At 48.7% G+C, this 13245-nt stretch overlaps 2 protein-coding genes across 8 annotated transcripts; one reads left to right on the top strand and one right to left on the bottom strand.

Annotated features, from left to right (window-relative positions):
* Nucleotides 1–5023: 5023 nt before the first annotated feature.
* LOC456748 (magnesium transporter protein 1-like) lies at nucleotides 5024–9211 on the bottom strand. 4 transcript variants are annotated; one of them, XR_008538945.2, is made up of 4 exons: nucleotides 8941–8981; nucleotides 8533–8839; nucleotides 7175–7350; nucleotides 5024–6461 (listed from the first exon to the last, which is right to left on the bottom strand). XR_008538945.2 is itself a non-coding variant. In XM_054665786.2 (4 exons), the coding sequence occupies exon 4, from the start codon at nucleotides 6270–6272 to the stop codon at nucleotides 5268–5270; it is 1005 nt and encodes a 334-aa protein (XP_054521761.1). In that variant the 5' UTR covers nucleotides 6273–6461; nucleotides 7175–7350; nucleotides 7751–7902; nucleotides 8533–8839; the 3' UTR covers nucleotides 5122–5267. The 4 variants fall into 4 exon arrangements, 1 of the variants encoding a protein (XP_054521761.1); XM_054665786.2 differs by lacking the exon at nucleotides 8941–8981 and adding an exon at nucleotides 7751–7902 and having other exon boundaries at nucleotides 5122–6461; XR_681535.4 differs by lacking the exon at nucleotides 8533–8839 and having other exon boundaries at nucleotides 7175–7380; nucleotides 8941–9211.
* Nucleotides 8976–13212, top strand: TEKT2 (tektin 2). Of its 4 annotated transcripts, none has more exons than XM_063803538.1 (10): nucleotides 8976–9113; nucleotides 9825–10032; nucleotides 10118–10243; nucleotides 10777–10982; nucleotides 11641–11784; nucleotides 11868–11982; nucleotides 12141–12248; nucleotides 12376–12519; nucleotides 12665–12744; nucleotides 12910–13212. In XM_063803538.1, the coding sequence occupies exons 2-10, from the start codon at nucleotides 9877–9879 to the stop codon at nucleotides 13121–13123; spliced, it is 1293 nt and encodes a 430-aa protein (XP_063659608.1). In that variant the 5' UTR covers nucleotides 8976–9113; nucleotides 9825–9876; the 3' UTR covers nucleotides 13124–13212. The 4 variants fall into 4 exon arrangements, with proteins under 4 accessions (XP_063659608.1, XP_009452033.2, XP_009452029.2 ...); XM_009453758.5 differs by having other exon boundaries at nucleotides 9104–9283; XM_009453754.5 differs by having other exon boundaries at nucleotides 9104–9482.
* Nucleotides 13213–13245: the final 33 nt, after the last annotated feature.

The following is a 13245-nucleotide window of genomic DNA, read 5'->3' as shown; positions in this document are numbered from 1 at the left end:
TTAGTATCATGAAGTCCAATATGTTCAGTTCTCAACTGAAACAAATTTTAATAGGCTTTGCTAAATGATTTTAAAAATAGGCCAATTCAAAAGTACCTGAGGCTGGGCATGGTGGCTCATGCCTGTAATCCCAGCACTTTGGGAGGCCAAGGTGGGTGGATTGTTTGACTCCAGGAGTTCAAGACCACCCCAGACAACATGGTGAAACCCCATCTCTACAAAAACTACAAAAATTAGCCAGGCATGGCGACATGCTCCTGTAGTCCCAGCTACATGGGAGACTGAGGTGGGAGGATCACTTGAGCACTTGAGCCCAGGACATGGAGGCTGCATGTGCCACTACACTTAAGCCTGGGTGACAGAGTGAGACCCAGTGTCAAAAACAAACCAAAAGCACTTGAAACTATTAAATGTATAATATTACTCTTCCTTTACTGTAACTATGTTGCTAAATAGAATTTGCATATTGTATTCCAAAGCAAAAGTAAAAAAAAAAAACATAGGAATGGTCTGATGCTGCACCAGACAGGATTTCAGTCAGCACCAGCATTCAGATGGTTTTCACATGTATTTTATACACATGTAAAATTAAGATTAACTGGCCAGGCGTCGTGGCTCACACCTGTAATCCCAGCACTTGGGAGGCCAAGGCGGGTGGATCACCTGAGGTCAGGAGTTCGAGACCAACCTGGGCAACGTGGTGAAACCCTGTCTCTACTAAAAATACAAAAATGTATTTATATAATTATATTTGTATAAAAATACAAAAATGTATTTGTATTGTCTCTACTAAAAATATAAAAATGGCCGGGCACAGTGGCTCACGCCTGTAATCCCAGCACTTTGGGAGGCCGAAGCAGGCGGATCACGAGGTCAGGAGATCGAGATCATCCTGGCTAACACGGTGAAACCCCGTCTCTACTGAAAATACAAAAAAATTAGCCGGGCGTGGTGGTAGGCACCTGTAGTCCCAGCTACTCGGGAGGCTGAGGCAGGAGAATGGCATGAACCCAGGAGGTGGAGCTTGCAGTGAGCCGAGATCCCGCCACTGTACTCCAGCCTGGGCAACAGAGCGAGACTCAGTCTCAAAAAAAAAAAAAAAGAAAAGAAAAAGAAAAAAGAAAAAAAATTAGTCGAGCGTGGTGGTGCACACCTGTAGTCCCAGCTACTCAGGAGGCCAAGGCAGGAGAATTGCTTTTTGTAGTTTTTGTAGAGACAGGGTTTCACCATGTTGCCTGAGGCAGTCTCGAGAAGGCAGAGGTTGCAGTGAGCCAAGATCGCACCACTGCACTCCAGCCTCGGCGACACAGCGAGACTCTGTTTAAAAAAAAAAAAAAAGATTAACCATCTTTTTATATTTTGTTTTATAAGTTTAATCTTAATTTTTTCCAATTTATATTTGTGCTTGTATAAAGATTTTAGACTATGAAAGTTTGCCATCTGTGGTATCCCTTTGAATCGTATTTAAAAATACATATTCATAGGTGCTATCTAGACCATTCATAAAACTATTACTGTTGTCTAAGATTCTTTAGATATTAATCTGAAAATCTGCACAAAAGTATATCACTTTACTGAATGCAGCAAAGTTACTTGCCATTTACTTTACCCTGAAGACTTTTCTTTCTTATGGAAAAAGAGTGGGTTTTGAAGATAAGAAGGGCAGATGGGGTGGTAGGAATCATTGTTTTAACCTCCAGAGCAAATCATCTGCAGCCGTGTAGTTGAAGTGGGCCGTTATTTCTCTGACTAGTATGCTATGCAAAATGAGTTAGCCTCACCCAAATCTCGGCCTTGACAATCTCAGCACGAATTTCTTTGGCCTGAGACAAGTACAGGACCAGCAGAAAAGCAAGCTGGAAAAAAGGTCAAAGTTAAGCAATTTCCTCTGGAGTAATGAACAACAAAAAATGTCTGTGAGAGAGGTCAACTATTCCCAGTCACCTCCTGCTAAAAATATTAATAGTATTTTTAATAAAAATACTATTAATATTTTAATAAAAATACTATTAATATTTTAATAAAAATATTATTAATATTTTAATAAAAATATTATTAATATTTTAATAAAAATATTAAAAATAATAATAATTAAACTCAACTCCCTTGGCAAACACTCATATAAAACCTTCAAATCTTCTACCAGACCTTGAAAGAGGGTTACTTGACTGTAAATAGCCAAGCCAGTCCCAATTTAAGACAGAATCCTTCTAATGTGACATTATATTGTTGTTGCTTGAAAAACATTTTCACATGGACAGTTCTCACATTTCTTAAAATGGCAGTTTCCAGAGAGAAGGGTGGAGTTTGATTTAATAACAAACCTCAGGTCGGGCACAGTGGCTCATAATTCCAGCACTTTGGGAGGCCGAGGCGGGCAGATCACTTAAGGCCAGGAGTTCGAGACCAGCCTGGCCAACATGGTGAAACCTATCTCTACTAAAAATACAAAAAAATTAGCCGGGCGTGTTGGTGCACACTTGTAATCTCGGCTACTAGGGAGGCTGAGGCAGGAGAATTGTTTGAGCCCTGGAGACAGGTTGCAGTGAGCCAAGATCACACCACTGCACTGCAGCCTGGGCAACAACACAGTGAGACTCTGCCTTAAAAATAACAACAGGCCAGGGCCGGGCACGGTGGCTCACGCCTGTAATCCCAACACTGGGAGGCCGAGGCGGGTGGATCACCTGAGGTCAGAAGTTCAAGACCAGCCTGGTCAACATGGTGAAACCCCGTCTCTACTAAATATACAAAAATTAGTTGGGCATGGTGGCGGTCGCCTGTAATCCCAGCTACTCGGGAGGCTGAGGCAGGAGAATAGCTTGAACCCAGGAAGCGGAGGTTGCAATGAGCCGAGGTCGTGCCATTGCACTCCAGCCTGGGCGACAACAGTGAAACTTCATCTCAAAATAAATAAATAAATAAATAATAACAACAGGCCAGCACGATGGCTTACGCCTATAATCCCAGCACTTTGGGAGGCCAAGGCGGGTGGATCACCTGAGGTCAGGAGTTCGAGACCAGCCTGGCCAATGTGGTGACAGGCGCCTGTAATCCCAGCTACTCGGGAGGCTGAGGCAGGAGAATCGCTTGAAGGCAAAGGCAGGGGTTGCAGTGACCCGAGATCACACCGCTGCACTCCAGGCTGGGCCACAGAGCAAGACTCTATCTCAATAAATAAATAACAACAAAAAAAAATCCTCCACTTAAATCTTTGCTATAATTTGCCAAGTATGTTAGTAAGATGTTTAGGACTTTATCTACATATGACAGAAGGAGGATAAAGGGGGAAAACGTCTTTAAATTTGTACTTTGTTTTTCCACTAAGAGGGAAGAAAGGCTGAAATGGAACAGATTTTACTAAAATTACAAAAATACTATTAGGGTGTTCAGCTTTGTATTTCTGCATTTTGGAAATGACTTGATATTTTAGCAGGCTCCTAAATAGAATGGGTGAATGAAATTATTATTTATCTTCTCAACTGTCTTTATACCTATTTTTCTCTTAGATTTAAAGTAAATGGAAAACAACCTCAAGTCAACAAAGTCAACACAGAAATAGGAAATACTATTTTGTTAGAGATTGGCCCCATGAAAGAAAAATAAGAAAAGATAACATATCTGAAATATTTCCAGATAAAAGGTAGTTAATAATCAAAGATAAATTGTAATCTGGTGTTTAACTGGTTTGTAATTTCTACAACTATCAGGAAGCGTAGTAAAAGGGCCAGGCGCAGTGGCTCACGCCTGTAATCCCAGCACTTTGGGAGGCTGAGGCGGGCGGATCACCTGAGGTCAGGAGTTCAACACCAGCCGGGCCAACATGGCGAAACCCCATCTCTACTAAAAATACAAAAATTAGCTGGGCTTGGTGGCGTGTGCCTGCAATCCCAGCTACTTGGGAAGCTGAGGTGGGAGAATCACTTGAACCTGGGAGGCGGAGGTTGCAGTGAGCCGAGATCATGCCACTCACTGCACTCCAGCCTGGGGGACAGAGTGAAACTCCGTCTTAAGAAAAAAAAAAAAAAAAAAAAAAGCAAGGTAAAAGAAAAAAACAAAAAGAAACATACTAGTGTATTCCAATAGGAGAGACGGATATGTAGTAGTACTAAGAACTATGTATTTGCCTCTGAGCTTTGGAAGTGTACTCTAAACATAGGTATTTAAACTTCAGGGGACAAGATAATACAACTGCAAATGTACACTGCCCACAAAACAGACTGCAAATGTACACTGCCATAGAGGGATAATAATTATCTTCAGTGGCCAGGTGTGGGAATACCTTGTCAAGATATTATTTTTCGGCCGGGCACTGTGGCTCATGTCTGTAATCCCAGCACTTTGGGAGGTCAAAGGGGTGGATCACTTGAGATCAGGAGTTCAAGACCAGCCTGGCCAACATGGCAAAACCCCGTCCTTACTAAAAATACAAAAAAGTAGCCGGGCGTAGTGGCACACGCCTGTAGTCCCGGCTACTCAAGAGGCTGAGGCAGGAGAATCGCTTGAACCCAGGAGGCGGAGGTTGCAGTGAGCTGAGATTGTGTCACTGATCTCCAGTCTGAGCAACAGAGGGAGACCTTGCCTCAAAAGAAAAAGAAAAAAGATTATTTTTTGGCTGGGCGCAGTGGCTCACGCCTGTAATCCCAGCACTTTGGGAGGCCGAGGTGGGCGGATCATGAGGTCAGGAGATCAAGACCATCCTGGCTAACATGGTGAAACCCCATTTCTACTAAAAATACAAAAAATTATCCAGGCCTGGTGGCAGGCGCCTGTAGTCCCAGCTTTTCGGGAGGCTGAGGCAGGAGAATGGCGTGAACCCGGGAGGCGGAGCTTGCAGTGAGCCAAGATTGCACCACTGCACTCCAGCCTGGGCAATAGAGTAAGACTCCATCTCAAAAAAAAAAAAAAAGAAAGAAAGAAAAGAAAAAAGATTATTTTTCATATTAGAATAAGATCAGCTGACCAAATATTAATATTAACTAAGGTACTTTTAAACATTGTAAAACATTGTTCTGATTCGATGAAAGTTGTACTCTCTAAAGATTTTAATAATTGGACTTGAGGTAATCTATAACACTCGGGGAGAAAAATTAAGAACAGAGAAGATACATACCATAATACTTGACAGATTTTGAAAGCACTTAAAGCACTTATGGTCTCTTTTGGTGAAATCTCAATTACTTTAAAAAGCTATGAGTTTGCATTTTTCTGCTTCACATTTTTTTTTCAAATTTCTTGCTTCATTGTCTATGTCTGTAGGATCCTTTTTAATCCCAGACAAAGCTGTATGGATAGTCAGGTACTTTAAATCTAAAGAGGGAAAGCAGCCAACTGAAGAATATGGCAACAAGACACATACCAGCCAGACACATCATCTTTCTCTTTATGATGTTCATCATAGAGGTGGCAGCCTTGTCTAACAGCACCATTCCCAGGCTAACACACATATTAAACAGGGAAATAATGAATGTTTCTGCTGCAAACTGAGCCTGACTAAATTTACTGATATAATGTTTATGTCCTGTGTGAGGGTCCCTTTGGACATATGGTTCTCCTCTTATATAAGTCCACATTTGACCAGACGTCATCACAATCACAAAGCACAGAGTTAAAACTTCGCACAAAATTCTGCAAGAAATAGATTTCCTATTCCATTTCAAGAAATACCCAAGTCCACCAATGAGAGCCAGAAGTATCCCTGGCTTGAGGAGACCATGATAATTTGCAGGCTGTCTGATTCTGACGCTGACATGTGTTCTTTCTGCTACCCATTCAGCCATTTGGTCAGCAACAATATCCCTTCCTCTCAAATTATAAATGTCATCTGTTGTAAATTTCCATTGGGCAGAAAAGTGGAAGAAACTCGGAACTGACGTTACCTGGAGCGCTTCAAAGACCTCAGGGCTTTCATCATAATCCACAATTGCAAAAAATACCTTTGTGGTGAATGCACCAGGGCGTTGATAGGAATTTGCCAAGATCTGAAATTCTTCAGCAGCACCTTTGCACATGACACATGAACTGAACGCTTGGAGAGCAGTAAGCATCACAATAACAGAATAGTTTTTTGGTGCATCTAATACAAAATGATAGAACATGGTGTCACTCATTCTTATCACTCTGTCTTTCTTGGTCCAATCCATCAGCTGGCTGACCTTTTTGGCCAATGCCTTCTTCCATCGGGAAGGATGTGTAGGAACCCCGGGAGCCACGAATAACAGGGCCACCACTACGGTCAAAAGTAGACGCCAAAGCCACCACACTTCTGCCATATTTGCTTACTTCTTTGTGTTATACCACTGTTGCAAAATATGTAAGCCAAAATTTGATCATTTCTTCCTGCAATTAATTTGTCCAAGATTTTTTTCTTTCTGTCTTCTTCAATCCTGGTAAAGAGGCTATATCACAAATTCTTGTTCATGTCCAGTTTACAAGTCATATATTAGGGTTTACAAAATAACCTGTGGAAAAAAATACTCTGTAATGAAGGGAGTTTGGGAAATAGTGTTCCGGCTTCAGTCCTGCTGAACGACAGACTTGCAATTAACAAATCAGGCCGGGCATGGTGGCTCACACCTGTAATCCCAGTACTTTGGGAGGCCAAGCTGGGCAGATCACCTGAGGTCAGGAGTTTGAGACCAGCCTGGCCAGCATGGTGAAACCCCGTCTCTACTAAAAATATAAAAATTAGCCAGGTGTGGTGGCGCATGCCTGTAGTCCCAGTTACTCGGGAGGCTGAGGCAGGAGAATCACTTGAACCCGGGAAGGGGAGGTTGCAGTGAGCCAAGATCATGCCACTGCACTCCAGCCTGGGCAACAGAGTAAGACTCTGTCAAAAAAAAACCCAAATAAAACAAAACAAAAAAAACAACCCCAATGCCTGCTAGGCAGCAGCTGGATCCACTGTGAACACCTCAAACTGCTCAAAAACTGCTCAAAAGCCAACCTCATCCCCCAATTGCCTACCAAGCCCTTGCTTCTCTACTGTTCTTCCCATCCCCCCAGTGACGTTTTACAACTGAAGGACCCTTCTGGGACTTCTTTCCCCCTGGGCCCAACTGCCTGGGTTTCAATCCAGGCTGTACCACTTGTTAGTGACGTGACCTGGGCACGTCCTCACTGGCCTGTGCCTCAGTCTCCCTGCCTATAAAGTGAAGATGGTAACAGTACCCACCTCATAGGATCCGGTTCAGCAGAGTCCTCAGAACAGGACCAGGCCTGCACACCTGTCTTCCTCTGTATCCCAGCCCCCCATGAGAGGCAGTGTGGAGCACAGTAGAGTGTCCTCTGGGTGGGCCAGAACACCTGGGTTTCCCTCCCTGCTTTTTAGCAGTGTGTCTCTTTTGTTACCTAAGAAAGTGGGGACAATGCCCACCTCACCTATTAGTTGTGAAGATTAAATGTTAATATTTTTCCAACCCCTAGAAGTACTAGGCAATACCAGACAATACAGTACTAGACAATAAGACACACATGATTTTTTCCCTTCTTTTTTTGAAGAAATGGTTGAATATTGAGCATTGCTTCTCTGTTTTTTTTGTGTTTTGTTTTTTGTTTTGTTTTGTTTTGTTTCATTTTGTTTTTTGAGACAGAGTCTCGTTCTGTTCCCCAGGCTGGAGTTCAGAGGCGTGTTATCAGCTCACTGCAACCTCCGCCTCCCAGGGTCAAGTAATTCTCCTGCCTCAGCCTCCCGAGTAGCTGGGATTATAGGCGTGCGCCACCAGAGCATTGCTTCTCATACCCCAGTTACCTCTCTCAGGGTTGTGCCCTCTCCAAACATGATTATCATCCCTTTATCATTCCTTGTATGACCTTCAAGATGGGCAAAGTTGTTGGGCAAGACAGAATAGAAGAAATGTTGTAAACAACATTAACTATCCATCCATTGCTGGAGGGGACCTGCTGGGGAGTGCACCTGATTTTAATTTTAATTAATTAATCTATTTTTTGAGATGGAGTCTCACTCTGTCACCCAGGCTGGAGTGCAGTGGCACCATCTCGGCTCACTGCAACCTCTGCCTCCAGGCTCAAGTGATTCTCCTGCCTTAGCCTCCCAAGTAGCTGGGATTACAGGCACCTGCCACCACACCTGGCTAATTTTTGTGTTTTTAGTAGAAACAGGGTTTTACCACGTTGGCCAGGCTGGTCTCCAACTCTTGACCTCAGGTGATCCACCTGCCTCAGCCTCCCAAAGTGTTGGGATTACAGGCGTGAGCCACCGTGCCTGGCCAAATTTTGTATTTTTTGTAGAGATGGGGTTTCGCCATGTTGCCCAGGCTGGTCTCCAACTCCTGGACTCAAGCTATCCACCTGGTCTCGGCCTCCCAAAGTGCTGGGATCACAGGCCTGAGTCGCTGCGCCCAGCCTACTTTTTCTATGTACTGTTCGTTTGCTGGCAACTACTATGTTTCTGAGGCTGACCTCGAAATCCTAGCCTCAAGCGGTCCTCCCGCCTGGGCCTCTAGAGTAGCTGGGATTACAAGCGTGAGCCACTGCACTTGGTTTCGTATTTTCTATCATGTCTATGCATACCTTTATCAAAATAAAATTGTTTAGGCCGGGGCAGTGACTCACATCTGTAATCCCAGCATTTTGGGAGGTTGTGATGGGTGGATCGCCTGAGGCCAGGAGTCTGAGACCAGCCCGGGCAAAATGGTGAAACCCTGTCTCTACTAAATTTTTTTTTTTAAATTTAGCCAGGTGTGGTGGCACGCGCCTGTGGTCCCAGCTAATTCGGGAGGCTGAGGTGGGAGAATCGCTTCAGTCGGGGAGGTTCAGGCTGCAGTGAGCCGAGACTGAGCCACAGCACTCCAGCCTGGGCGACAGAGCGAGATCCTGTCTGAAAAGACAACAAATGTTCATTTAATTTGTAAATCAAGTGAAAGCGCTGCCCTGATGCCCCCCACCTCTCCCAGGCTCGGCCGGCCGCCCCTCGCCTACCCTAAAGGCCTCCGGGGACGCCGCCCGACGCCGCCGCGGTTGCCAAGCGAAGCGCCCAGGCCGCGTTGGCCGCGGGGGGGTGGGGGGTAGGGGAGGGGTGGTTGCCTAGCAACCGGTGGTGCCAAACACTGGAGCTCAGAGCGAGGGACGCAGAGAGCGAAGCGGGAAAGGAGGTAAGGGAGCTAGGGAAGCGGGGGCGCCCCCTTCCTCCGCGCCGGACCGGGGTACTGATCTAAACCAAAGGCGATCATCCTGCGGAGGGGAAGAAAGGGGTTTGACGGGGAACCGGACTGACCCCAGCTCCTCCCACGGGGCCCTCCCTGTCCGGCCTTCCCCTCCAACAGTAGGCGAGGGCGGAGGGGCGGGAGGGCGTGGCGGCTACCAGACGGGGAGGGGGCCGCCCCCCAGCTCCCCAGTGCCAATAGGCACGCGTCCCTGGAGAGAGAACAGGGCTCCTGCCCTTAGATCCCCCACGGGGACTGGCCCGCAGCCTGGGGAAGAAAGGAAAGGAAGATCAACAAGGCATGGTTGGCTGGGGGCAGGTGTGGAAAATGCATTAAGGGCTATTTTTTTCTACCATCCTCCTACCCCCCAGGCATTTGGCACTTCACACACACTTCGAGGTTTCCGGGACTCCATTATTCCTTTTTACCTGCTCCAGGACCTGCAAGGTCCAGGGGTTTGTGTCCGCCTGGGGACAGGAGGGAGGGAAACTTAGTTAATACCTCACACAAAGTTGAGTAAAGCAAGGGCTGTCTCCAAGCAGGCTTCCAGCAGGACAGGGCTCAGAGCAAAATGGACAGGAACAAGTCCTGCGCAGGGGGCGTGTGATCCAGGAGACGGTCTCCGGAAAGGTCTCCCGCAGCAGTGTTTTCCCTCTGCAGGTGGTGTCTGTGAACAGGCCTAGGGGTTTCTGGCCCTTCTGGTTTTTGTGCCATGGCCACGCTGAGCGTCAAGCCAAGTCAGCGCTTCCAGCTGCCCGACTGGCACACTAACAGCTACCTGCTATCCACCAATGCCCAGCTGCAGCGAGATGCTTCCCATCAGATCCGCCAAGAGGCCCGGGTGCTCCGCAACGAGACCAACAACCAGGTTGGGGATGGGAACTCAGCTGGGTGGGCAAAGGGATAGCCCCCAACCCCTTGACACCCTCTTTATCTGGCTCTGTCTCTCTCAGACCATTTGGGATGAACATGACAACAGGACTCGACTGGTGGAGAGGATTGATACTGTCAACCGGTGGAAGGAGATGCTGGACAAGTGTCTGACAGATTTAGATGCCGAGATCGACGCCCTGACACAGGCAGGGATCCGGGACTGGGTGCCCGGGGGCTGCTGCCAAAACCTCCCCTCTTTCCCCACAGCTAGGTTGAGAAGTCCTTGATGGGGGGTCATGAGTGGCATGTCCATCCGAGTCACTGGCCCCCTGCTAAAGTGGGGACAAGCGCTACTTCCCCATGGATGGCCCCACCAGCACACCCGCCCCCTCTTTTCTTTTTTTTTCTTTCTTTCTTTCTTTTTTTTTTTTTTTTTGAGACAGCATCTGGATCTGTTGCCCAGGCTGGAGTGCAGTGGTGTGATCGTGGCTCACTGCAACCTCCGCCTCCTGGGCTCAAGCGATTCTCCTGCCTCAGCCTCCTGAGTAAAGTAGCTAGGACTACAGGCGTGCACCATCATTCCCAGCTAATTTTTGTATTTTTAGTAGAGACGGGGTTTCACCATTTTGGCCAGGCTGTTCTCGAACTCCTGACCTCAAGTGATCCATCCAACTCGGCCTCCCGAAGTGCTGGGATTACAGATGTGAGCCACTGTGCCCGGCCGCGCCCTCTTTTCTAGATGAAGGAGTCAGCAGAGCAAAACCTGCAGGCCAAGAACCTGCCTCTGGATGTGGCCATTGAGTGCCTGACCCTGCGGGAAAGCCGGCGAGACATTGATGTGGTGAAGGACCCTGTGGAGGATGAGCTGCATAAAGAGGTGGAGGTCATCGAGGCCACCAAGAAGGCCTTGCAACAGAAGGTCAGCCAGGCCTTCGAGCAGCTCTGGTAAGGGAGAGGCAGGTCGTCCACATGTTCATGGGCCCCTGGAGGCTGTGTGCCTTCAATGTGGAACACAGGTATTGTGGATGAGGAGCAACTGGCTCTCGTGCTACATTTTGGCCCTCTGGTGCCTGTGACAGAAACCACTAATCAATTGTAGCACTTTTCCCACTGCCTGGACATGGGCTCAGAATACTTTTCACGACCCTGCCCTGGGCAGCCGGTATCCACTGATTGGAAGCATGAGAGGTGACACCCGTTTGCCACCACCCCTGAGTAGCTCCTGTGTGTGTGTATGAGCCTTTGTGAGCGCAGCTACATCCGTGTGCCCCGCAGGTGTATAGGGCCCATGGGGGTCAGCATTTTCACTCAATTTTCATCCTGCGGGTGTGTAGGACGCATGGGGTCAGCATTTTCATCCGATTTTCATCCTGCGGGTGTGTAGGGCACATGGGGGCAGCATTTTTATCCTACGGTGTGTAGGGCATGTGGGGGCAGCATTTTCATCCAGTTGTGCTGCTCTTGGTCTCAGTGGCTGAAGCTCCATTGTCTTCTGCTGGGAAGGGTCACCCCAGCCTCCTCTTCCTGTGGTGTCCCTTTAGTATGGTGAGGCCTGCCTCTGGCCCTTGGGGGATGGTCCTGATGGAGTCTGCGCTTTCCCCAGCCTCTTGCAGGAAGTCCGACAGCAGCTCAACTCCGACCATCGGGGCAAAATGGAGACACTAGAGATCGACAGAGGCTGTCTCTCTCTCAACCTCAGATCCCCAAACATCTCGCTGAAGGTTGACCCCACACGTGTCCCTGATGGGTAAGAAGAGTGTTTCAGCCAGTCTCTTCTCCTCCCCTCCCAGGCCACACCCTCATGACCCCCATTTTCCCTGCCACCTGCAGCTCCACCACACTCCAGCAGTGGGATGACTTCAGTCGGTTCAACAAGGACCGAGCGGAGGCTGAGATGAAGGCAGCCACAGAGCTGAGGGAGGCCATTGCTCTAACTATTGCTGAGGTGACAGGCCACCCACAGCTAATGGATGGTCCCAGTGTGCGCTCAGCCCTTATCTTCTGTTCCCTGCTGTGCATGTGGCCCCCTGCCCCTCGCTTGAGTAATATCCTCAGGCAGCCCTGAGTGTAGACCCTCCCCTTGCCCTGTGTTTTCTCCTTCAGACCAACAACGAGCTTGAAGCCCAGAGAGTTGCAACGGAATTTGCCTTCAGGAAGCGGCTGCGGGAGATGGAGAAAGTGTACAGTGAGCTCAAGTGGCAAGAGAAGAATGTGAGCATCTCCAGGGGCCTGGACTTCCTGCTGTGGGATGAGAAGCCGCATGCCCCCGCCAGGAGGCACTGGACCAGTCACGCACGTGAGTCCAGCAGGTGGAAACCAGTCACTCTGTCCCCTGCAGACCTTGGAGGAGATCGCTGAGCTGCAGGAGGACATCCGGCACCTGGAGGAGGATCTGCGCACAAAGCTCCTGAGCCTGAAGCTGTCCCATACCCGGCTAGAGGCCAGAACCTACCGGCCCAACGTGGAACTCTGCCGGGACCAGGTGAGAGGGTGTCCCAGTGGCGCACGGGCCCCCTAGCCAAGGTTTTCTCATATTCCTGATGGAGCAAGGGCACTGCTGTCCCGGGGCAGCACTCAGGTAAAGGACAGTGTGGCTGACTTGGAACTCCCAACCCCTCTGCCTCCAGGCACAGTACGGCCTCACCGACGAGGTTCACCAGCTAGAGGCAACCATCGCTGCCCTGAAGCAGAAGCTGGCGCAAGCACAGTAGGTCTGGGGAGTGGGCGGAAGGAGCAGTGAGACGCTGCCCACCAATGGGGCCTCTTGCTGGCTGCTGGCTCCCTGGGGCTGTCTTCCTGACTGAAGGCTGTGCACGCAGCCCAGGCCTCCCAGCCTCATGGGGGCTGGGGGGTTGTCAATGTCCTTCCCTAGGGACGCACTGGACGCCCTGTGCAAGCACCTGGCCCGGCTGCAGGCTGACATTGCCTGCAAGGCCAACTCCATGCTGCTGGACACCAAGTGCATGGACACGCGGCGCAAGCTGACCGTGCCTGCTGAGAGGTTCGTGCCTGAGGTGGACACCTTCACACGTACCACAAATAGCACCCTGAGTCCACTCAAAAGCTGCCAGCTGGAGCTGGCCTAGCCTTGGAGGACTGCAGGAGGAGGGCAGGGTTGGGTGGGCAATGGAAGGAGGGAGGAGAGAAATGAATGGAATAAATGCAGAGGATCTCAGGCCGGCTGTTCTCTGCCCCACTGTATGTAGCC

This window comes from Pan troglodytes, chromosome 1 (assembly GCF_028858775.2).
Source record: "Pan troglodytes isolate AG18354 chromosome 1, NHGRI_mPanTro3-v2.0_pri, whole genome shotgun sequence".
NCBI classification, from domain to species: domain Eukaryota; kingdom Metazoa; phylum Chordata; class Mammalia; order Primates; family Hominidae; genus Pan; species Pan troglodytes.
Note: the sequence above shows the minus strand (reverse complement) of the source record. Positions and strands in the feature narration are given on the sequence as shown.

What these genes read in the sequence shown, in the direction of transcription:
- LOC456748 (XM_054665786.2), bottom strand. Translation starts at nt 6,272, where the DNA reads ATGGCAGAAGTGTGGTGGCTTTGGCGTCTACTTTTGACCGTAGTGGTG.
- TEKT2 (XM_063803538.1), top strand. Translation starts at nt 9,877, where the DNA reads ATGGCCACGCTGAGCGTCAAGCCAAGTCAGCGCTTCCAGCTGCCCGAC. An exon ending in AGATCGACGCCCTGACACAG is followed by an intron (nt 10,244 to 10,776) that starts GCAGGGATCCGG and finishes CCTCTTTTCTAG; the next exon opens with ATGAAGGAGTCAGCAGAGCA. An exon ending in CAGGCCTTCGAGCAGCTCTG is followed by an intron (nt 10,983 to 11,640) that starts GTAAGGGAGAGG and finishes CGCTTTCCCCAG; the next exon opens with CCTCTTGCAGGAAGTCCGAC.